The following is a 26,180-nucleotide window of genomic DNA, read 5'->3' as shown; positions in this document are numbered from 1 at the left end:
TTTATATCTGGATCATATTAAATAGACCTTCCTAGAGAAACTAATATCTATAAAAAAAACCGCATCAAAATTGTTGAGTAGTTTTAAAGATTTAAGCATACAAATCGACATAGAAATGTAGGGACAGAGAAAGTGACTTTGTTTTATACTATGTAGTGATTAGTATGCAGTTAAACTTACAACATAAAACCTAAAAAAAAATACAAAATTTCAAGCCATACTATACAGGGTGTCCCGCTTTCGGTATACTAAGCGCGAAGGGACTTGTAGTTTTGCATACACTGATCACATAAAAAATACTTAAATAACAAAATTACGCGAAAAATTTTTTGCTAAATTTTTCCTTAAAATCCATGTATTCGTCTCTAGCTTCGCGCAGCCGGCATATACCGCTTCGCTAATGTGAGTATTTTGTCTATGAAAACATAATCTTAAACGATAGCTCACATGCGGGTGGCAAAGTTGGGCGGTTTGCTTGTTGGGGGTGTACACATGGAATTTTAAGAATTCCTCTATTTAAAAAAAAATGCGTCTGGAATTTTATAATTATTTTTTACGTACTCAGCGTATGCAAAACTACAAGTCCCTTTGCGCTTAGTATACCGAAAGTGGGACACCCTGTATAGATTGGTCTCAATATTACCTCAATAATAGAACTGAATACTACCAAATAACTGACTTATAATACAAGCAAACAGTAATTCTACCATGAATCGAAAATAACTGACTTAGAACCCTTTAATTTAAGTGCACCTCCCATATTGAAAAGATTAGGACTCAAATATCAGCAAATGACAAGGCATTTCTGTGTGTTCTAGACAACCCGGTCCCCTTGTCGATCGCGAGACGAAACGCCGAAATTATCGTCAAATATTGTACCGCCTACCCATTCCGATTGCCAGAGAACACGGTAATGTGCGTGTTCTGTTGCGAGGATTACACGGATCCCTCGGAGTTCAGAAAGCACATGAACGCGGAACACGATACCATCAAAGTGAAAACGGTGTTCTCACACTGTCCTTACGAAGGCTATTTGAAAGTAGACTGTACAGAACTACGCTGCCGACAATGTAATACGCCTTTCGACAAGATCGTAGACGCGGCACACCATCTGAACGATGCGCACGACTTGAAAATCAACTTTGATGTGCATTTGGGAGTGCAGCCCTTCAAGTTTGAAAAGGATAAGCTCCTCTGCGGGTTGTGTGACAAGAATTTTCCATGCTTGCGCCAACTCAGCAGGCATATGTCGAGCCACTATCAGAACTTTACGTGTGAAGAGTGCGGCAAATCCTACCCGACTAAAACTTCCTTGCAACATCACATAAACTTTACACATATATCCGCAGCGAGGATATGTAGACGCTGCAAACAGACGTTTGGTTCTTCGGAAGCGAAACGTGAACACGTCGAGAAGAATTCTAAATGCTGGTCCTACCACTGTTCGATGTGTTTGCAACGGTTCATGAAATGGTCGGAAAAAGAGGAGCATTTGGTGAAAGTGCATGGCCAAGTGAAAAGAACGTATTCTTGCCCAGAATGCGGGCTGAAATTTGATACGCGATATACGTACAAGAATCATTTTGTAACTACTCACGCAGCGCTTTGCTTCGTCTGTTCGTTTTGTGGCAAAAAGTTTAGTACCAAGCGTTTATTGGAACAGCATTTGGTTGTACATACTGGTGTGAAACTATTCGATTGTACTGTGTGTTTCAAGTCGTTTCCACGGAAGGCCAATCTGAGCCAACACATGTGGATTCATAATGAAGTGAAGAGGTTTGAGTGTAAGCCGTGCAATAAGAAGTTTAATCAGCGGGTCAGTTATAAGTCGCATATGAAAACTCATCATCCTGATGTGCAAATTGCTTAATATAGATTGTTTGTAGTTCTGTTCTGAAATAAAGAAAATTTGAAAATCTTGGATTTCAATTATGCCTATATAATTGCGAATTTGTTATGGGAAGGTTATGTTGAGAACATTCTGAAGAATGAAACACATTAATATTGTATGACTAGCTGTTCCGCGCGGTTTCACCCCCGTGGCTCCACTCCTGTTGCCCGTAGCGTGATGAAATATAGCCTATAATCTTCCTCGATAAATGTGCTATCTAACACCGAAATAATTTTTCAAATCGGACCTGTAGTTCCCGAGATTAGTGCGTTCAAACAAACAAACAAACTCTTCAGCTTTATAATATTAGTATAGATTAAACACAGCCCTATTCATTTCATCACTCAAATATCCTACGACATTCGTTCGACCATTAATTCTATAAAACGTCTCAAAACGTTTCGATGTAGTACACATATTTATAAAACCAACCACAAAAGAACTTCGATCGTCGACCCTTAGCAAAATAGTTACCCATATTATGTTTAAAATTAAATAAGCTTATAAAAACATCGTAGGATAGGTTACGTGCATGGATTGTTACCGTACCGTTTGTAGAATACCGCATTGGTTGTTTGACTGACCAATTTGTTTTTTGTTTTTAGGGTCCAAATTGGAAATACGCGGGCGTAATGACGCTAAGAGAATAATACTCATATATCAAACTCCGCAGCGTCGTAACGCGGAGCTCATCTTAAAATACTCGACGGCATATCCATTTAAAATGAGGTTCAGTCAAATACTTTGCGCGTACTGTCACGATGATTATGACTCGTTAGCCAATCTAAGATTTCACATGAGAACCGACCATTTGAATTCTGACTTTAAAAACTTGTTCTATAGGACTAAGGATAATTTAGTTAAGATTGACATCACTGGTTTGAAGTGTACGCTGTGCGATCAGGAAATACAAGACGTTGATACCCTAATGGGGCACCTGTCGCGAGAGCATAATAAGCCTGTTAGGTTCAATGCGCGGTTTGGCGTACTTCCTTACAAACAAAACGATTGCAATCAATGGATCTGTGTGTACTGTCAGAAAATTAGCAAGGAGTTTATCCATTTCAACCGTCACATACTAACTCATTTTATGAATTATAGCTGCGATAAATGCGGAACGACTTTCGTTTCTGATCACGCGCTAAAAGACCATCATAGGCAGGTGAAGTGTTTGAGATCGGCTTACAAAGCAAGAAATGGTAGAATGCTCAAACCTCGCACTAATGCTGAGATCATACTCCAGTGTTCAACAGCATGTCCGTTTAGAACGTGGAAAAGCAATTTCAATTGTGTATTTTGTAGGGTACAAACGAATAACCCTAGTAATTTGAGAGCTCATGTGGTCACTCAACATGAAAATTACGAAGTACAAACAGCCTTTTATAAGAAACTCGGCAAGGAATACTTAAAAATCGATATAACGGACTTACAATGTAAGCTATGCTTCATGCCCATAGAAAATTTCGAAACGTTGACGTACCATTTGAAGAATGATCATCAGCAACCGATTATCACTGATGCGCAGATAGGTCTATTACCCTTTCGCTTGAACGATGGATCGATATGGAAATGTACAATGTGTCCGAATGAGTTCAAAGACTTTGTTTCTCTCAAGAAACATACGTCAGAACATTTTCAGAATTACGTCTGTGATACGTGTGGTGAGGGGTTTATCACCGAATCAGCGATGGTAGCGCACACGAAAATACCGCACGAGAATAAGTACAACTGCAGTCGGTGTATAGCTACATTCTCTACCTTACAAGAGCGAAATATCCATGTCAAAACTCAGCACACATCCACCCCATACATGTGTGTGTACTGTAAAGATAAGCCTCGCTTCGCCAACTGGGAGTTGCGTAAAAAGCACTTGATGGAAGTGCACAATTATAAGACTGGAGCGGATAAATATGAATGCTCAGCGTGTCAAAAAACGTTCAAGACGAGATCGGGGAAGTATAATCACATGGCGAGGACGCATAGAATTAAGAAGGACTCTGAATTGAACTATCCGTGCCATAGCTGCCCAAAAGCCTTTACTACTCAGCTGTTCTTAGATAAACATGTCGCGAGAAAGCATTTCGATTTATGAGTCTGTTGTAATTGAGGCTAAATATAATATATATCAGTATTATTTTGTATTTTATGTTTATTTCGTGTTTACCTAGCCTTGTCTAAAATGAGTGGATGTGGATATTGATCGATTATAATTATTTTAAAACTTATTTAGAAATGAATGCTCATAAAATGCACAATATTATGTGTTCAATGCAATTATTACATACCTATTAAAATGACCGAATGAATGTTTTTTAATAGTTCTACAATAAACATTACACACAATATTTCATAAGAATTTACAATTCGAGATCTCTTTTCGTGGAGATAAAAATATTTTTCATACTATCGAATTAGACCCGTGGTAATAACCGATCTACATCAGTGACCTATGGATTTTTTCTTTTCTAGAGTCAAACGGGGTGAATCAAGTGAATCAGAAATCGAAAAGAAACGCCGAGGAGGTACTGAAATATTCAACGCTTTATCCGTTCAGACTCCGGGGGAATACATTGTGCTGTGTATATTGTCGCGACGATTTCCTTCTGCCGAGCGAATATAGACAACACATGGACGAAAACCATAAGACCTTCACGATATCTACTGCGTTCGCGCATTGTGCGAAAGGCAAGGACTACCTTAAGGTTGACTGTACGAATTTGAAGTGTAGGATCTGTAGCTTACCCTGCAATGACATACAGGAAATAGCCAGACATCTATGCGAGTATCATGATTGCGACATCGACCTGAGCGCCGAAATACGCTTGCAGCCGTATAGAGTGGACAATGATCAGTTTAACTGCTTCCTCTGCGATAAAAAACTACCGACGATGACAAAGCTCTGCAGACATACGACGACCCACTATTCGAAATACACGTGCGACGTCTGCGGAAGGCACTATTTGACAGTGGAAGCGTTAAAATACCACATTCGGTGCAGTCACTCTGGTAAAGTCACTTGCCGCAAGTGCTGGGGCGAATTCGCAACTTCGGAAGAGAGGAAAGAGCACTTGCAAGTGTCGAAATCTTGCTGGGGTTTCTGTTGTGTGCTCTGTGGAGAGAAATTTAAGTCGTGGGAGTTGAAACAGAAGCATTTCGTCCAAGTGCACGGCCGGCCTGGCTTGACGTATGCGTGCAAAGATTGTGATATAATATTCAACTCGAGAAGGCTGTTTTATTCGCACTTTCGTTTGAATCACACGGATGAAGGGTATATATGTCCGTGTTGTGGCTTAAAGTTTGTGTCCAAGAAACAAATGGATGACCACAGATTGGGACATACTGGAGAGAAGCACTATGAGTGCGGGGTCTGTCATAAGCTATTTACACGAAGCAGGAGTTTGAAGCAGCATCTATGGATTCACAGTGAGACGAAGCGATTTCCGTGTTTGATGTGCGAAAAACAGTTTGCCCAAAAAGTCAGCTTGCAAGGCCACATGCGGTCCCACCACCCGGAAATCGTTTTTGAAGATTGATTTGTATGCAGTTGAAATAAAGCATGTTTATTGGTTTTGTTTGTTTTCTTTCGATTGGCTTTACATCACGTAAAACATAAAGATCTGTCTAATATATTTGTTTTAAATAGGTTCATTAACAATAGTTGTTTGGCCAAGATAAGTGTCACTATTCAAATAAAGCGCATGATGTGATTTAGACGTGCAGTTTCGATGCTGATTTGTAGTCGCTGAATCCGAAATGTATGGAATCGAATAATGATGTGGCACTTTTCTTTTTTAGGGCCGAGAAGGGAAATTGAGAGGAAAAACCCAAAGAGATTATTCGAACGATCGGTTAACCAGAACCCGCAAAGGCGAAACGCGGTTCTCATACTTAGACATTCAACGGCGATTCCGTTCAAAACCCGATTTAATAGAATCGTTTGTGCCTATTGCCATGATGAGTTAGAGACTATGGACTTATTAAGGACCCATATGAAAGATAACCATGAAAACGCTGATTATAACAGCGCTTTTTATAAAGTAGTCGATGATTTGAAAATCGACATCACTAATTTTAAATGTAACTTATGTACCCAAAGTTTTGAAAATGTGGACGGCTTTATGCACCATATATCCAATGAACATGCTAAGCCTGTTAACTTTGATGTACCGTTTGGCGTCTTGCCTTTTAAACAAATAGACACCGGCCTCTGGATTTGCTTTGACTGTGATAAAGTATTCCGCGACTTTCCGGAAATAAATTGCCATTTACGGTCTCATGTTAAAATCTTCACATGCGAAAAATGCGGTGCGACCTTCCTATCAGAGCATGGTTTGCGACAGCACGAAAGAAATTTAAAATGCTACGCGGCTACATATACACCTCGGTTCGGAAAGGCGCTGAAACATAGAAGCAATACGGAGATCATTTTAAAATGCTCCACCGCGTTACCGTTTAGGATCTGGGGACAGAATTTTAACTGTATATTCTGTAGGGTGCAATCTGGTAATCCCAATGGATTGAGACAACACATGGCGTCCAGACATGCGAACTTTGAAATAAACTCAGTATTTAACAGACGTATGAATAAAGAATTTCTCAAAGTCGACATAACGAATTTACAATGTAAATTGTGTTTCATCAAAATAGATACGTTAGATGACTTACTGACGCATTTGAAGAATGATCACAAACAGCCCATAAACTTTGACGCTCAACCAGGAGTGTTACCATTTGCTCTGAACGATGGTACCAGTTGGAAATGTGCGATATGCAAGCAGCAATTCATGGATTTCTTTTCTCTCAAGAAACATACTTCGGAACACTATCAGAACTACGTATGTGATACTTGTGGAGAAGGCTTCGTTACAGAGGTGGCCTTACGAGCTCACAAGAGAATTCCACACGAGAATAAGTACAATTGTAGCAGATGTGTTGCGACCTTTTCGACGCTTGAAGAGAGGAGTATTCACATGAAAACCCAGCATACAACTATGCCCTATATGTGCATGCACTGTAAAGATAAACCACGGTTCGCGACGTGGGAATTAAGGAAACGGCATTTCATTGAAGTTCACAATTTCAAGCCAGGGGCAGACGCGTATGAATGTACCACCTGTCATATGACGTTTAAGACAAGATCGCAGAAGTACCACCATAATGTTAAGTCACATAGGTCTAAAAAGGACGCAGATTATGGGTTTTCGTGCGGGCACTGTGCTAGAGCGTTTATGTCGAAACTGTCCTTGGATAAACATATAGCTAAGAAACATTATATGTGATTGAAGAAAGTATTGGAATACAAATTGAGATTAAGAATATGAATCAGTAGCCAGTCGAAATTGTATCTTAAATCAACAGGAAAAAATACTCATAAACCATGAATTAAATATTGGCCTAAATATATATAGTTTGCTGTATGCTAGCAAATATAATTGTAAATGAAAACTATGCTACATCTTATGTACATGATGAACGTTAAGTTATTTCTAATAGAAGCCGCAAAACACAATAATATTATTTAACTTGGTTGTGATTTTAATTGAGTGTATAATTATAGAAACTATCAAACTGCATTAAGGCCTCTTGACAGTGGTATATCGATGGGCCATTCGCTACCGTAGTCGGATCGGTACGCGATTAGAGTCTGTATAATATACTACGTAAGAGATTTAATCGCGTGCCCATCGGGATACCGCTTCCCACGACGGTAGCGGATACCGCTCTTATCTGAATAGGCCTTTATAGATGATATGATAGATCATATGGTACGTTTAACGCAGAAGACAATTTTTCTAACATTCTATAGTTATTATATTAGTATAATTAATAAAATTAGCTATCCGCCCCGGCTTCGCCTGTTGTACATATAGCCTATGCCCTATAGCATTCAGAGAGGTAGTAGGATATAGACAGACTAAAAAATCCGGCGTTGTGAATATAGGCAATGATTAAAAATGTATATAAGTTAGATTTTGTAGGATATTTCTGCTGCATTCTGCTATTATTAAGGAAATCTTGTATTTACTTGGAAAAAATTCATTTAAATGAGATGTCGGAATTAAGCGTGTAATAATTGATTTGTATTGTTCTTGGTTTTATCACGAACTAGCTTTCTACCCGCACCTTCGCCCGCTTTAAAAAAACTTAACAAATTATATACTAAAACCTTACTAGAGATCATTAAAGAACTGTATTAAAATCTGTTGCGTCGTTTTAAAGATCTAAAAATACATTGGGACAGTCAGACAGCTTTGTTTTATACTATGTAGTTATGATAAAGGATATGAATAACTAAGGTCAACTATGGTATAGCTGGCTTGTTATTCTTGTAAAAAGTAGCTTCTATTTCTAGGCTAGGCATTAGAAGTTTCAGACAAATCTGTTAAGAGTTTAAGTACTTTCTGCTTGCAGGTGAACAAACATCCTTACCATTCAAATTAACGTACGGATTTGAAATACTAGCGTCAATGTATACATGAAATTCTCACGAACACTAGAAACTAGATACCATATACAACATTTTCTTATGAATAATTTTAGAATTAACTTATCCTCAATATAAAAATACCTACTATATTCACTGTGGCATAGATGAGAATTTAGACAAAAAAAAAGTATAATATGAATCTTAAAAACGGGCTGTATATTGTGTGAAAAGCTGTTTTTCAAACTTAGGAGTTTTTGAAGCTACACAAAGCGACATATTGTTTAGATGTAAAGAAGACCATATTTTCTATTAAAACAGAAAGCAAAGTCGAAGAAGAGAGAGCTCACAAGATTTTCTTTTATTTCTAGGACAATCTGGAAATGACGAAAACAACTTAAACGATATTGAATCGTGCTCTCAAATTAAAAGTGAGAAACCGAAATATCAAAGGAGTGCAAGAGCCGAAGCAAGATTTGCGACGAAAAAGAACGCTAGTGCTATACTAGAGTGTTGGGTCTTGACCCCGTTTCGATGGAAGACCAATAGATTTAAATGTGCCTATTGTGAGAACAGCTTTACTGGCTGCACTGAGCTTAGAGAACATGTAGCTGTATGCTCAACTTTGCACACTGTTCAGGATATATACAGTAAATTCAAAGAAATGTCGCTTATAAACGTGGACGTGACAGACGCTGTGTGCAGGATATGCTTATGCCCCTTCTCTGGCGTGCCTCACATGAGGCGACATCTGCAAGAACACAATTTTGACTTCGACGAATCCTACCCAGATGGTGTCCTGCCATTCAGCCTCAATAAGGATTTCTGGTCTTGTGTCCTTTGCGAAGAGAAGTTTAATAACTTTCTAAAATTGTACGAGCATATGAATGTGCATTATCAGCATTATATTTGCGCGACATGCGGCAAAGGTTACATGACTGCGCCGCGTTTGAGAAAACATTCTGAAGTTCATATTAAAGGATGCTTTCCTTGCGATAAATGTGGACGTAGTTTTACAATGCGAGCAGCTAGGGATTATCACAAGGCGAATGCGCATGCAAAGGGGCCGAGGTACGAATGCCCTCAATGTGATATGCGGTTTTCCGGGTATTACGAACGAATGAACCATTTGAACGAAGCGCATAAAGTCAAAGAAGTGTCTTACGATTGTTCCTACTGTGAAAAAACGTTTAAGACGAGTGGTAAACGCGCGTTGCACGTCCGTTCGGTCCATTTTCCTCAAAAACGTAGCTTCAGTTGCACGTATTGTGAGTGGCATTTCAAAACTGCGTACGAATTGAAAAGGCACATGGTAAAACATACTGGGGAAAGGAAGTTTTCTTGTAATGTTTGCGGTAAATGTTTTCTACGGAGCAAAGCGCTTAGGTCCCATCTCAAAGTACATGATGAATTCGGATGTAACTTGTAGGTAATGATTAAAGATGTGATAATTGAACTATTGAAATAAATATTTTATAATGAATATGTGTTTTATAATACTGTTATACCTTAACGCTGTCCACTATTACAGTACTTCCAAATGTTACTAAGTAACGGAGTATCGTTTTCTTTTTAGGTTCCGCTTTAGCGGATACAGGGCTAGTAAGGCCTAAGAAGTTGAAGGAACATGTAGGTCCGCGACAAATGCGTCGTCGGAGACGCGCCAACAACGAACTGGCGGAGGAATCGGAGAAACGCATCGCAAAGACAATGATGAGAAGGAATGCTATCGCCATTCTGGAACATTCTACCGCGTGGGCTTTCCGATGGTTTCGAAGCGCGTTCTATTGTTCCTATTGTGATGGTAGATTTCTGGAACCAGAGTTACTAAGAGATCATATTCGTCTGCATCATTTGCACCAAGCGCCCACGAAACGAATATTCGCCAAATTAACAGAAAATAATATGGTCAAAGTCGAGATATCTGAATTGTGTTGTAGGTTGTGTGGTATACGTTTAGATAGTATAGAGGCGTTAAAAGAACATCTACTTTCAACGCACGGAAAGACATTAAATTCAGAGTACAGTGACGGCGTACTACCTTTCAAACTGAGCCCTAATAACTTTAAATGTCCCAAATGTACAATATACTTTACTTCGTTCGCTAAAATGAACGAACACATGAACAGTCACTATAAAAATTACGTTTGCGATACGTGCGGAAAGGCATTTATATCAAAGTCGAGGTTTAGGACCCACGTTCAGTCTCATGAGGTTGGCACGTTCCCATGTGGTATTTGTGACGTCATTCTTGAAACGAGAGCGTCTCGTATATGTCATAGATCGAAGGTGCATCAAAAAGGTATTAGATACACGTGCCCGCGGTGTCCAGAAGTGTTTTCCAAATATTATGCGAGAGTGAAACATCTGGTCGAAACGCACGGACAGCAAAAGACGGATTATGAGTGCGTTTACTGTGGTAAATGCTTTGGAACTAGCTGTAAGCGATCAGCTCATATCCGTGTAGCTCATAAGGATGGCAAAGTGGGTTTTGATGCAAGTTACGGTATAAGTAATCCGCCAAGACAGCCTGTTAATTCTGAGCAAGCTAACCAATAAAAATTTCGTATTAAAATCTGAAAATACACCGTTTCTTTGTTATCATTAGATATTTTGTGAACGTACCAAATCTAATCGGTAATCGTAGAAATTTGATACTACGTTTTTATTTTTAGGAAGCGCAGCATTGGACGGTACTTCAAGTAACGTCATGATTAAATGGAAAAAGAAGACGAGGGTAACAGAAGAGAAAGCAAATGCTGCCGCTATATTAGAATTCTCTAATGCAGTGGCTTTCAGGTGGTTGCGTGGAAAGCTAATGTGTGCTTACTGTCCGGTAATTTGCGTCAATATGATTGAATTGCGGGTACACGCACAAATACATGATAAACTGGATTTGGTTACGAAACCCGAAATAAGAAACTCGTTCCCTTTACGTATAGATATCTCGGATTTAACATGCACTATATGCAATCTGTCAGTTGGAAAACTAACCAATTTAGAAACACATTTAGCTAATAAACATGACAAGAACATACCTCCGGAGAATGGGGTTATTCCTTTCGTGTTAACTGATAAAGAATTGCGATGCGTTCACTGCGGAGTATTATTCCAATGTTTTATGACTCTCTCGATACATATGAATAAGCATTATCAAACCTATGTTTGTCACGCCTGCGGGAAAGCGTATTCTGCTAAACATAAACTACGCGCTCATATGAAATGCCACGAGTCCGGTCAATTCGCGTGTCCAATTTGTAATATGGTATTTTCTAACCGAGTTCTCAAGAACAGACATGTCGCGATCGTACACGGGCCAAAGAAAAGGTACCGTTGTCCCCTTTGCAATGAACCTTTCGATTCCTACCACTCTAGGTTACAGCATCTCCATAAAATACACGATCAGAAATCTGAGTACCCCTGCCACTTGTGTCCGGCCACATTTGGCAGTGCGACAAGCCGCTATTCACACGTCCGGGTCGTGCACAAGAAAAAGAAGGGATTCATGAAATAACCTAGAACAATTGCCATGTATGCTATCTATGTTGCCACCTCTGTACACTTAAAACACGTGTTGATATTCCGGCGCACTTCTGACGGTACTTTTTTTCTTTTTTTAGGACCGGTCGATATATCAACAAAGAAAATTATGTGGAAACAGAGACGCAAGTTTAATGACCAAAGAGACAACGCGGCTATCGTAATAGAGTGTTCTAGCGCGTGTCCGTTTAGATGGAGGCGGGGTTGTTACACGTGCGCGTACTGCCCCAGTACATTTGCTGATTTCGAGACAATTGAAGAGCATTCCTCTCAACATCCGAATAGAATTGATGCCTTGAAATTCGCTCGCACTTTCGACTACATCAAAGTTGAGATAACAAACCTTAAATGCACTATATGCAATGAGAAAATGACTGATTTAGAAGCTTTAAAAGATCACCTCATAGCTGATCATGAGAAACCGATTATAAAAGATTTAGGGTTAGGTGTTACTCCATTCCTATTGAGGAATAAAGAGCTATTATGCGCGCATTGCGGCGAGAGATTCCTGCAATTTACCAAACTAAATACGCACATGAATCAACATTATCCAAATAATATTTGCTGTCATTGTGGCAAGGCATTTTCAGCGGCTCACAGACTTAAAGCGCATCAAATTATTCACGAAACTGATAACAATAAGTGCACGAGATGCGATAAGGTTTTCGAGAGTAGACTTCAGAAAAATAGACATATTTACTTAACCCATACGTCTGAATTTAGGTACCGGTGCCCATATTGTAATGAGGCATTCAAAACATATTCGGAAAGACTAAAACATTTAAGGAATTCTCACGGGAAGAAAGTAGAATATCCCTGTAATTTTTGCTCGTCAGTATTCTCTATGTATAATCAACGCACGAGGCATATAAAACAAGTGCACATAAAGCATAGGCCGTTTTTATGTGAGCAGTGCCCGTATAAATTTGGTACTGCGGCTCAGTTGAGGAATCACATGGTCAAACACGAGGGGGAAAGGAAGTTCCAATGCGAAGTATGTAAAAAGATGTACGCAAGAATGAAGACTTTAAAAGAACATTTGAGAATTCATAACAACGACAAACGTTTTGTCTGCGAATATTGTAATAGCGGATTTGTACAAAAGTGCAGTCTTAAAAATCACCTACGCACCCATCATCCCAACGCTGAAAACTCTCTTTAATGATAGTTTAATCTTAATATTGTTTGCGCCGCGTAAATTTTGTTTGTAGTGCTTAAGGGGCTTTTATCAAAGGTTGCCAATAAGAAGAACCTACATATATTTTTCTATTTTTAGGACAAATGGCTGAGGTTAAAGTAAAAGAGGAGGAAAACGAAAACGTACCTGAATATACAGCGGTAGCATCTAATGACGAAATCATTGAACGAAGGTTACAGGGTAACGCACGTCGGGCTATTTTCAGAAAGAATATACGCATGATCATGACCTCCTGTACCGCTTACCCTTTTAAGTACAGAAAGGGAACATACATGTGCTTCTTTTGTAAGTGCACGTTCTTGGAGCCAGAAAAAATGAGGGAGCACACGCAAAAATTGCACAGTGATGTCATTTTAAAGCCGAAAAAATATGATCCGCTCAAAATGGACTTTTCTGTTACAGTGTGTAAATTTTGCGGGAAACACATTAGGGATTACAGTGAATTGAAAACGCATATACGGGAGCACGGGAATAGTATAGACTGTTCGTATGGAGAGAGTATCTTGCCGTACAAACTGTGCAAAGATGAGTACTGCTGTCAGATATGCGGCAAGCGGTACGAGATGTTCCTCAGCCTTCACAAGCATATGAACGATCATTATGAGCATTATATCTGTGAAACGTGCGGGAAGGGCTTTGCTACAACGCAACGAATGCTCAATCATTCCAAGACACATGAGAGGGGTGACTTCCCATGCAAGCATTGTGGTGACACTTTATCTTCATACGCAGCGTTGTACGCGCACGTGTCGAGAGTCCATAAATCGAATAAGCGTTACAAGTGTCCTATATGCGACGAAAAATTCGCCTCCTACAAGTATAGGATGAGACATTTAAATACAATTCACGGGGAAAAGACAGCGCTCTTCCCGTGCCCGTCTTGTCCCAAAGTTTTTGACCTGTGCAGTCGTCGTACTGCGCATATAAAGTCCCAACACTTGCAGGAACGTAATCACGCGTGTGGTTCCTGCGGTATGAAGTTTTTCACGAACTATGAGTTGCAAGAACACAGTATAAAGCATATAGGTGCGAGGATATACCAGTGTGATGTTTGTAAGAAGTCGTATGCGCGGTTGAAGACGTTGAGAGAGCACATGCGGATTCATAATAATGATAGGCGGTTTGTGTGTCCTGTATGTGGACAGTCGTTCATTCAAAAATGTAGCTTAAAACAACATGTTAGGGTTCATCATCCTATGCAGGCCAAGGATGCGTTTTAACTGTAATCAATTGTATGGTTACGTGGAATTGTATTTTATGAATCGTGTATTCTTTTAGCAATAAATGTGATATATTGAACGGATTATTTTTATTAATTTCCCTGTTTGATAGATAATCAAATACGTAATATTGAAAATAGATTATACATGGGAGGTGAATGTTCTATAAATGTAGCTTTTTTGTAACGTAGTCACATCTACAAAGTATCAAGGGTGAAATGAAAACTAAGAAGAATTGCATGTCTTAAGTTCCAAGTACAAAAGCGTGTTTTATTATTTTAGGTGAGGATAGCGAGAACATCGTCGTCGATGAGAACACAGAAACGCGTAAAGAAAACGCTAGGAAAATGAAAGACGTAGACGCCATTAAAGCGAGAAAAAAGAACGCCTCGATGCTTCTGGAACATTCGAGAATATGCCCCTTTAGGTGGATGAAGAATCTGTACATTTGCTTCTATTGTGACCAACAATTTGCCGACCCGGCTATTTTGAGACACCACAATTATATAGAACACGATACAGTCTCTCTAACGACGATTAAATATGCGATGTCCAAATTGAAAAGACACGAATTGGTCAAAGTTGATATAACAGATGTTAGTTGTAAATTATGCAATGTTTTTATAAGTGATTTGAACGATGTGAAGTGCCATTTGGTCAAAGCACATAAGAAAAACGTAGATGTGAATATAACAGATGATGTACTGCCGTTTAAAGTGACGAAAGATAATTTTAACTGCGCGATTTGTGAGGAGAAATTCGATGAGTATAAAACGCTGAATCATCATATGAATGTACACTATCAGAATTTTATTTGTGAGCAATGCGGTACTGGGTTTATTACGCCGGAGAGACTCCGTACTCACGCCTTTTCTCATGAGAGCGGGTCTTTCCCTTGTGAGAGTTGTGACAAAGTATATAGGTCTATGAATGCGAAGAACGAACACTTTGCTAACGTACATAAACAAGTTAGAAGACACAGATGTCCGCATTGTCCGGAAACGTTTAGGAACTATTTTCAAAGAAATAAACATATATCAGCTGTACACGGCTTGAAGTTAAAGGAGTTTAAATGCACGCTCTGTCCTAAAGTGTTTACGTCTAGTGGGAAGCTAGGAGTGCATGTTAGGACGGTGCATCTGAAAATGAAAAGGCATGCCTGTGATCTTTGTGAATGGAAGTTTTATTCAAAATCAGAGTTAAAAGAACATATGGTTAGACACGGTGGTGAAAGAAAGTTCCATTGTAATATTTGTAAAAAGGCGTACGCTAGGAAATATACGTTGAGGGAACATATGCGAATTCATGAGAATGATAGACGGTTTATTTGTAGCTATTGTGGTGGGTCGTTTGTACAGAAGTGTAGTCTAAAACATCATGTCAAAGTTAACCATCCGACCGTTAAAATTGACGAGTTTCATAGCGTTATATCCTAAAACTACTATCCTAAAACATTCCTACTACTTCACGGTGTATATAATAACAATCAGAGACTATTGTGATAAACTTTGAAGGTATTAAATGCATATCAATATGAAAACATGATCCACACAGAAATCTTATAGCTTTACTTATAATAACGCTGCATTGTTTACTGAGCAAAGAACTAAGAAGCACAGAGCACCCAATACACTGCATGAACATAACGGGAAAGTTCAAAGAGTTTGTTTCTGTTTTCTAGGCACGGATTCGGAGAAACAAGAGCCGACTAAGCGGATCACGCCACTGTTTCAAGTGGCATACGATTGGACTCTATGTAAACCGCTGGGGACTGTGAGGGACTTCAGCAAAATTCAACTTAAAAGCACCCCGAATAATGTCCCGTCAGTTAACGACTATGCTATATCGCGAAGTCCGTCTCCCATTTCAATGGGCAGAACGACTCCAGATGTTACAGTTGATATCAAAGATCTTGTAACTATAGAACCGCCGCAAGTTTTCAAGAAACAATTAGATTATAGACAGAACGCTCTAACTGTGTTCGAGTTCTCAACAGCGTATCCATTCATATATGGGAATAATAAGTTTAAATGCTTCATCTGTTCCCAACCGTTTCTGGAAACGTCACTATTAAGGCAGCATATGAACGAGAATCACAATTTTGCTCCGTTGAAAAGGCTACTTAATAATAGAAGAGAGAATATTTTAAAAGTAGATGTGAGTGAGTTAGCGTGCAAATTGTGCGCAGTGAAACCAAAAGATTTGTTGGAACTCAAGCTTCATTTGAAGGAACATCACAATAAGCCCATAGATCCAGATTTACAAGATAACATGATACCGTTCAAGCTGGATTTCAACGAAACGTACAAATGTGTGATTTGCGATCAGAGTTTTATTAAAGTGCGTCTCCTTGTCATTCACATGAGCGTACATTTTAATAACTACAGCTGCGAAATCTGCGGCTCAGGCTTCATGACGTTGCGTTTATTGAAAAAGCATTTAGAAGTCCACGAAACGGGCAATTTTCCATGCGATCGTTGTAATAAAGTTTTCAGCACGGCATACAAAAAATCGCTTCATATACGGGGTGTGCATTTAAAACAGTATTCTAGGCGATGTCCGATGTGTCCGGAACGGTTTAATTCGAATTATGGGCGGACAATCCATCTACAGGATGTTCATAATCAGTTGACTAGAGTTCATAAGTGCGAAACATGCGGTAGGGCGTTTAACTTGAAGTATCATTTGATTTGTCACACGCGATCGGTTCATTTGCAACAGAGGAATCATCAGTGTAAAATATGTTCGCAAAGGTTTTGTAATAAGGAAACGTTGAAGCGGCACATGATTATACATACAGGGGAGAAAAATCATAAATGTGACTTTTGTGGCTTGGCATTTTTGAGGAGGCAAAATTTGAAAGATCACTTGAGATTGCATGATGTTGTATAGCGGTTTAAAGTATCTTATTTAGAAAAGGAAACAGTTTTGAGGGTAGATAACGATTTGAAATTACCGATTAAGTTGGGAACGATTTTGATATTATAAATTACTAGCAGTCTGTCCCGTTTTCGCCCGTGGTACATGTTTACGTTTTTGCTCCATAAGAACTATCCTCGTACTTCAAGGAACGTTATAAACAAATAATAATTAACGAAATCAGTTCATCTGTTTTTAAGATTTGCGTTTAGCAACATTTTTATATTATAGAAGATAATGCAAATGTGCATGTGTTACAATATACAATTATGTTTAAAAAAAAATGAAAAAATGTACGTATCGAACAAGATATAATGCAGTGTTAGAAAGATGATGGTAAAAAACGTTATAAAATGCAAAAGGATATTTTTTTATTTTTGATTTACAATTTTTGTTTTAAAAATATCTCTATTGATTGGATAGACTTGCGATAAAATTAATATAAAATTAATAATTTGTATTCCCAGTAAAAAATCGTGTTGTCAATGAAAAATTTTATAATGTTGAAATAATAATTATGTTTAAGTTTTTTACATCACATCTGGTTGTAAAGAAAATTATGATATTTCTTTAATATTGTGAATCATTAAACGTTAGATAAACGTTTTTGTTCGAATGTTGCAAGGGGGCAAGAAATCGCTTGCAGAAATTGATTCAGGGTGGATTTTTGATATGGGTCATGAAAGAACTTATGATTTTTTTTAATCCAAAATAATATATGGTTCTGGATAATCAATGCCTTAAACATAACATTTGCTCTAGGAACTAGAGCAAGAAAGAACTAGAGTCTAGTTCTTTCTCTGGGAGGGTTACCATGATGCCTTAAAGCAGTATTAAGTCCAGTGTGGAAAAGTTATAGCGCTATATAGGTCGTCTATCATTTTAGCGCCAACACTTTCCTACTCTGAAATGAATACTGCTTTAAGACGTCATGGGAACTGCCCAGTTATATCGGGAATTTCGTACCATAACGCTTATAGTATTCGTAAACAGTTTATAAATTCAAATCTTTAATTATTTTTTTTCTAATATAAACAAAAAAGCGTGTGTGCCCCACGTCAGAAGTGAAACTTCTTTGGCAAGAAACTCTGCACGCGTGAAATTTTACTCTCGACGCACCTAAAGAAGTTTTACTTCAAAAATCGATTGATTTTTACCCGACTGCCAAAGAAGGAGGGTAATGTTTTTCGAGTGTATGTAAGTATGTATGTATGTCTTTTCCTTTGTGACCACCTGTAGCCTAAACGGCTTGATGGGTTTTGATGTATGAGGTATCGTTAGATTTGTCTTGATTACGGGAGTGTCATAGGATACATTTTATCCTAAAAGTCCCACGGGATAAAGACATAATAATATTTTTTCTAAATTTCCCTTTATTTAGTGTGCAGTCGGGTATTTTGTTTTTTTAATAATAATCTTGTTAATATTTTTTACTCTCTGCACAGAGCCACAGACAGTTTTATATTAAAGTTTAATAACTTGCCCAATGTCTTGCCTTATTGCTGCATAAACTATAGTCCAATATCAGAAATCCATTCTGCATCAAACGAATGATTAAGTTTTCAAGTATTACTATTTATTTCGTATTTTATTTTTAAGAACTGTGCTGTGCATAATATAAATAATTGATGGTATTCATTGTACTAAATGATTAAGCAATGATAACTGAGACTCAAAATTCGTGATTATATAACACCTCAAACATTAAGGAGGGAAAATCTCATTTAACTGTCCACTATTAGTTTTAAGCAATTTTTTAATAAACAATGTGCTGAATAATGATGCTTTTCTTTGCAAAAACCTGTACCTAGTCACTTGTCTTTTTCTAGGATTGGAAGAAATAACACGTTCAAGATGTGCAGGAAGCAATGATGTAAGAATACAGAGTCAAAATGTATTGGATCGGGGAGAAAATAAAAGTTATGATACTAAAATAGTTATAAAAAAAGAGCAAACAAAAATTTCAGATGAGGAAGAAGATAAAAATGCGTTGTGGAAACAGAATGTACTTACCCTTTTAGAATTTTCTAACCTATACCCGTTTATACATAGCAGAAGTAAATATGGGTGTTTCGTTTGCTCAAAACTATTCCTAGACACCAACGCACTTAGAGAACATTATAATGGTCACCCAGTGAATGAAATAAGCCTCGCGCTAAGCCGAGTTAAAGATAATATTGTTAAGGTAGATGTATCAAATTTGACGTGTAAAATTTGTGGACGGACCCTTGATAGCTTAGGATCGCTAAAAATCCACTTACAAGAACACGGTAAAGAAATAGATCTAAACATGAAAGATGCTATACCATTCAAATTGGATGGTGCAGACTTTGAATGCCAAATATGCGGGGATAAGTTTTTAAAACTACGCATCTTGATCATACACATGAACAAACATTACAATAACTACAGTTGTGAGACTTGTGGCTCTGGATTCATAGCGCTCAATTTGTTGAAACGTCATTTGGAAGTGCATCAAACTGGCTCGTATCCTTGCACTGAATGTGATAAAGTGTTCACCAGTGCACCTAAAAGGAGTCTTCATTTGCGTGGAGTTCACTTAAAACAGCACCCTCGTACCTGTCCTTTGTGTCCAGAACGATTCATATCGAACTATAAGAAGATTGTCCACCTACGATTCGTTCATAATCAGAATGTGTTTCTTCATAAATGTGATACTTGTGGACGGGAGTATAACTTGAAGTGTCAGTTGGATAGGCATATCCGTGCGGTGCATATGCAAGAAAGAAAATACGAGTGTGAAGTTTGCCAAAAGAGCTTCTTTACACAGTACAGATTAAAGCGGCATGGTCTCACTCACACTGGGGAGAAACAGTTCAAATGTCCAGCATGTGGGAAGCCGTATGCAAGGAAGGATAATATGGAAATACATGCGAAATCGTGCAAGAAATTATGTAGTGAATGAAGATTTTATTGTAAACTAGTGGTCCGCCCCGGCTTCGCCCGTGGTACATGTTTACGTTTTCTCTACATAAGAACCATCCTCGTACTTCAAGGAATATAATAAAAAAAGAATTATCGAAATCGGTTCAGCCGTTCTCGAGTTATGCGCTTACCAACACATTTTGCGATTCATTTTTATATATAAGAAGAAAGAAGATGTGTTTGTGTTAACCATAAAATAAACATTCGAAAGATTGATTTACCATTGATTTTGTTTATATTATTTTGTATGTATTCTTGACATCGACAAAAATGCACTTTGTATTGAAAAGGTTTGTTGGTAGTATACGCACAATTTGCCAGACAGATCGAGTCTGCTGAAACAGTATCTTCGGAAAGGAAAACGGGTTATAAAAGTTGATGTGTCTAATCTTAAATGCAGGATTTGTGACCAAAAGTATACAGAGCTTGAAGATATACGTAAACATTTGATTGCTAGCCACAAAAAGGAGTTTAATTCCGCTGGGAATGGACTCATGCCGTACGATCTAAGAATCAATAATGGTCTACTATCCTGCCATAAATGTAGCAAAACTTTCAATTCTTTCTTCCTCCTAAACAGGCATATGAACGTGCATTTTAGTGTGGTTTGTGAAACCTGCGGTCTCGGGTTTATATCCTATCAGCGTCTGATAAATCATAGAATAGTTCACCAGAATGGGGTTCACAAATGTAGCAATTGTCAGGAAGTGTTCCCGACGAAACTGAAGCTTCGTTATCATTTGTTTAAAAAGCATGAAGTCACGAATGCCAAGCGAATCAAGCCGTTAAAATGTCCTCATTGCTTAGAGCGCTTTGCGGAACATTATCGCAAAATGACGCATCTAAAAGAAGTGCATGGTATTACATTCACGTTCGACTGTCAAGCTTGTAAAGCGCTTTTTCCAACGCGACGGGCCTTAACCGAGCATACGACGAAACAACACACGCAAAAAATTCAATGCAAGATTTGCAGAAAGTGCTTTGGAACGAAGTCTCTGTTGAAGATGCACTTGCGAGGCCACACGGGTGAAAGGAACTTCTTTTGCGAAGTTTGTCAGAAGGCGTAGGAGTGGATTTTTGGTATGGGTTATGAAAGAAAAACAATTATGATATTTCAGATATGATTCTGGATAATCCATGACATAAACATGACACTTGCTCTAGGCCTACTTCTAAGATGGTTACCATGATGTCTTAAAGCAGTATTAATTCCAGTGTGGGAAAGTGATGGCGCTAGAAGAGCTATTTACCTCTGTCATTTTTCCACACTGGGATTAATACTGCCTTAAGACATAAGGGACACCCCCGATATTTTCGGGTATTTCGTACCATTGCGCTTATAGTAATTGCAGTATTCGTGTTTACAAAAGAGCGTAAATTCATGTTACAATCTTAATAAATTTTGTGAAACTTCTTAAGACGCGTTGAGAGTAAAATTTCCCGTCACGTCTGTGACGATTTTGGTATCTTTGAATCTTGCCAAAGAAGTTGCACTTTTGACAGGTGTGATCGGCCCACACGCTCTTTTTTTTTTCAAATATAAAACAAAAAAATAGTGTTTCTTATATTTTTTGTCCTCTGCACAGTTAAAATTATACAGTTTAATATTAAGTTATTAACTTGGCCATTGTCTTGCCTTATTGCTGCATAAACTATTTTCCTATATCAGAAATCTATTCTGCATCGAACGCATGATTAAGTTTTCAAGTGTTACTATTTATTTCGTATTTTATTTTTAAGAACTGTGCTGTGCATAATATAAATAATTGATGGTATTTATTGTCCTAAATGATCTAATTAGGTATCGATTTAAGACCATGTATTTGGTTCATTAATTGAAACTCAAGTCATGATTATATTGAAATACTTGAGGTTTTTCGCTATTTTTCCGACGAGTTCGACTAACGCCCACGCGACTAAGCCGCCGGTACCAGCGTTCACACCATCATTTTTCTTTTTGTCATTGCGTACTAAGACCCCTGTAGAACCGCCATCCTGTTACAAATGACTCGAAATTTTGTGTCAATATCTCCCGGTATAATACTATACATTGCGCGCACATACACAGTAGACTGAAACAGAATGTGAGTTAAAGAAGGAGAACCGGGTTACTATGGACGTCTCACTCGCTCTGAAACGCATGCATAATGCTCTCGCGTTCGTACTCACGGCCGAATATTTTTTGTGTTTAGTGGATTTTTGGTCATTCCAATTTGTCTGACTGATTAAATATAATTTTGTTATAGTTATGTTGATAACATATTAAAAAATCAGACATAAAAAACTAAGTAAAGTTTATTTATTTTTGGTGGAGCTTTAAAGGGTCTGACAAAAGTTTTGGTCCATGAAAAGTGTCTGATACTTGCGATACCATTTGAGAATGATATTCTATAAAATATATCTAAAAATCAGCCATCTAAATTTAAGTACAGTAACTCTTATTTTTTGTCACCTTTCTCACCTGGTACCTGCCCAGGTGTCACTGGGCAAACTTCACAAACACGCAGGTATACAAAGTACATGAGACACTACTGAGAACTTAAAGTTTCATCTTTTAGAAAATAAGTTATGTCTTATCGCTCTGGGATCTTACTCTATTAGTTTTAAGCAATTTTTTAATAAACAATAGTAACACCTTTAGTCACTGAACAATAATGCCTTTCTTTATAAAAACCTTTAGTCACTTGTCTTTTTCTAGGATTGGAAGCAATAACACGTTCAGGATACGACGAAAGCAATGATGTAAGAATACAGAGTCAAAATGTATTGAATCTTGGAGAAAATAAAAGTTATGATACAAAAATAGTTATTAAAAAAGAGCAAACAAAAAGTTCAGATGAGGAAGAAGATAAAAATGCGCTTTGGAAACAGAATGTACTTACCCTTTTAGAGTTTTCTAACGTATACCCGTTTATACATAGCAGAAGTAAATATGGGTGTATCGTTTGCTCAAAACTATTCCTAGACACCAACGCACTTAGAGAACATTATAATGGTCACCCAGTGAATGAAATAAGCCTCGCGTTAAGCCGAGTCAAACATAATATTGTCAAGGTTGATGTATCAAACGCGACGTGTAAAATTTGTGGACGGACCCTTGATAGCTTAGGATCGCTAAAACTCCACTTACAAGAACACGGAAAAGAAATCGATGTAAACATGAAAGATGCTATACCATTCAAATTGGATGGTGCAGATTTTGAATGCCAAATATGTGGGGATAAGTTTTTAAAACTACGCATCTTGATCATACACATGAACAAACATTACAATAACTACAGTTGTGAGACTTGTGGCTCTGGATTCATAGCGCTCAATGTGTTGAAACGTCATTTGGAAGTGCATCAAACTGGCTCGTATCCTTGCACTGAATGTGATAAAGTGTTCACCAGTGCACCTAAAAGGAGTCTTCATTTGCGTGGAGTTCACTTAAAACAGCACCCTCGTACTTGTCCTTTGTGTCCAGAACGATTCATGTCGAACTATAAGAAGATTGTCCACCTACGATTCGTTCATAATCAGAATGTGTTTCTTCATAAATGTGATACTTGTGGACGGGAGTATAACTTGAAGTCTCAGTTGGATAGGCATGTCCGTGCGGTGCACAAGCAAGAAAGAAAATACGAGTGTGAAGTTTGCCAAAAGAGCTTCTTTACACAGTACAGATTAAAGCGGCATGGTCTCACTCACACTGGGGAGAAACAGTTCAAATGTCCAGCATGTGGGAAGCCGTATACAAGGATGGATAATATGGAAAGACATGCGAAATCGTGCAAGAAATGATTTAGTGAATCTAGATTTTATTGTAAATGTATTTGTGTTAAAGATAAAATAAACGTTCGTAAGATTGATTTAACATTGATTTTGTTTATATTATTTGTACATATCCTTGACCACGATTAAAAAGCACATTGTATTTTGTATTGAAAGAGTTTGTTTGGTAGTATTGCACGGGTTTTTGTAGGAATGCAATCTGAAATATAGAGATAGTTCTGACTGATATTTTCTTTTCAGCGGCACAGGATTTCGATCGACCCACGGCCCGCTCAAGTATTTGGCAAATGACCATATATGAAAGGTTGAACGCAGCCACTTTTATAGAAAACACTACGGTCAAGCCGTTCTACTATCAGCAAGCGAATTTCAAATGCTTTTATTGCACAGAAATCTTTCCAGAGGTTTCGTCTGTGTTACAACATACAGATACGCACAATCTGCCAGATAGATCGAGTTTGCTGAAACAGTATCTTCGGAAAGGAAAGCGGGTTATAAAAGTTGATGTGTCTAATCTAAAATGCAGGATTTGTGACCAAAAGTATACAGAGCTTGAAGATATACGTAAACATTTGATTGCCAGCCACAAAAAGGAGTTTAATTCCGCTGGAAATGGACTCATGCCGTACGATCTAAGAATCAGTAATGGTCTACTATCCTGCCATAAATGTAGCAAAACTTTCAATTCTTTCTTCCTCCTAAACAGGCATATGAACGTGCATTTTAGTGTGGTTTGTGAAACCTGCGGTCTCGGGTTTATATCCCATCAGCGTCTGATAAATCATAGAATAGTTCACCAGAATGGGGTTCACAAATGTAGCAATTGTCAGGAAGTGTTCCCTACGAAACTGAAGCTTCGGTATCACTTGTTTAAAAAGCATGAAGTAACGAACGCCAAGCGAATCAAACCCTTAAAATGTCCTCATTGCTTAGAGCGCTTTGCGGAACATTATCGCAAAATGACGCATCTAAAAGAAGTGCATGGTATTACATTCACGTTCGACTGTCAAGCTTGTAAAGCGGTCTTTCCAACGCGGCGGGCCTTAACCGAACATACGACGAAACAACACACGCAAAAGATTCAATGCAAGATTTGCAGAAAGTGCTTTGGAACGAAGTCTCTATTGAAAATGCATTTACGAGGTCACACGGGTGAAAGGAACTTCGTTTGCGAAGTTTGTCAGAAGGCGTATATGCATGAAAGAACTCTCCGACAGCATATGCGTGTACATGGACCGGTTTGGAAATTTACATGTAGTGAATGTGGGCATGGGTTTCACAATAGAAACGATTTTAACAAGCACATGAAGCAATGGCACCCGCAGTGGCAGTTCAAGGCGATTGTGAAGAACTTTAGCTCTGATGTGTTGAACCAATAGAATAAATACCTCACCTAGTCGTATAGTACAAAGAATTGACTGAACACGTTTATGCAACGTTTATGTATAGATGCGTAGTTGTTTTTGCTTTGGCATGGCTTGTGGAAATGCTACAGATAAAAGATAGTACAAAAAGGAATTTTATCTTCTCAGGATTGGAAGGAAAAGGACGTCGAGCTGTTCTCTCCAGTGTTTGGGAGATGACGCTGTCTGAGCGACAGAATGCAGCGTTGTTATTGGAGAATACAACAGCGAAACCGTTTATTTTCTGTAGGTATTACTTCAAGTGTTTCTTCTGCGAACAAAGGTACTCGGAAGTGCACGCGCTGTTAAATCATAGCAAGGATCACGAAATTCCGAATAAAGATATTATTCTAAAAAAATTTCTGACAAAGGGCAAGAAGACTGTGAAAGTAGATATATCCGAACTCAAATGCAAGATATGCAGTGCAACCTTTACTAAAATAGACGAAATTAGAATCCATTTAACTTCAGAACACAATAAAGTATTTACTCCTTCAGGTAATGGGCTTATCGTCTACAATTTGAGCTTGAAAGAAAGACAATTCTCTTGCCATATTTGCTTCAAAGCTTTTCAAACGTTCATACTTCTGAATCGACATATGAATGTTCACTTTAGCAATGCAATTTGCGAGACATGCGGTGCGGGATTCATGACCTACCAGCGATTGATACAGCATCAAGAAATACACTCTCCTGGAGGCTATCCTTGTCCAAAATGTAGCAAGACATATACTACACATTCTAACCTAAAATACCACATCGAAAAGATGCATGAGGGTTCCGTGAAGTCAAAAATACTAAGATGTCCTCATTGTCAAGAAAGATTTTCTGAGCATTTCCGGAAACTCAAGCATTTGAAAGAAGT

At 38.2% G+C, this 26,180-nt stretch overlaps 2 protein-coding genes across 16 annotated transcripts in view; both read left to right on the top strand.

Annotated features, from left to right (window-relative positions):
* Nucleotides 1–26,180, top strand: part of LOC149476060 (zinc finger Y-chromosomal protein 2-like) — a 48,491-nt gene that overhangs the window by 13,556 nt on the left and 8,755 nt on the right. The window contains exon 5 of one of the 15 annotated variants that reach the window (XM_089712640.1): nt 24,153–25,301. The exons of 1 other annotated variant lie outside the window; for it this stretch is intronic. In XM_089712640.1, coding sequence (XP_089568766.1) covers nt 24,153–25,291 — 1,139 coding nt within the window. In that variant the 3' untranslated portion in view covers nt 25,292–25,301. 13 more of the 15 variants (XM_089712643.1, XM_089712642.1, XM_089712636.1 and 10 more) reach the window with 13 other exon arrangements.
* On the top strand, nt 20,319–21,205 carry LOC149476062 (zinc finger and BTB domain-containing protein 41-like). The gene has a single exon (XM_089712691.1). The coding sequence runs from the start codon at nt 20,633–20,635 to the stop codon at nt 21,203–21,205; it is 573 nt and encodes a 190-aa protein (XP_089568817.1). The 5' UTR covers nt 20,319–20,632.

The sequence above is a fragment of the Colias philodice genome, chromosome 29, assembly GCF_061535455.1.
Source record: "Colias philodice isolate Cphi_HAF_F1 chromosome 29, ilColPhil1 Martin Lab GWU primary, whole genome shotgun sequence".
In the NCBI taxonomy this organism is placed as follows: domain Eukaryota; kingdom Metazoa; phylum Arthropoda; class Insecta; order Lepidoptera; family Pieridae; genus Colias; species Colias philodice.
The sequence above is the reverse complement of the archived record's forward strand: the minus strand, read 5'-3'. Positions and strand labels throughout refer to the sequence as shown.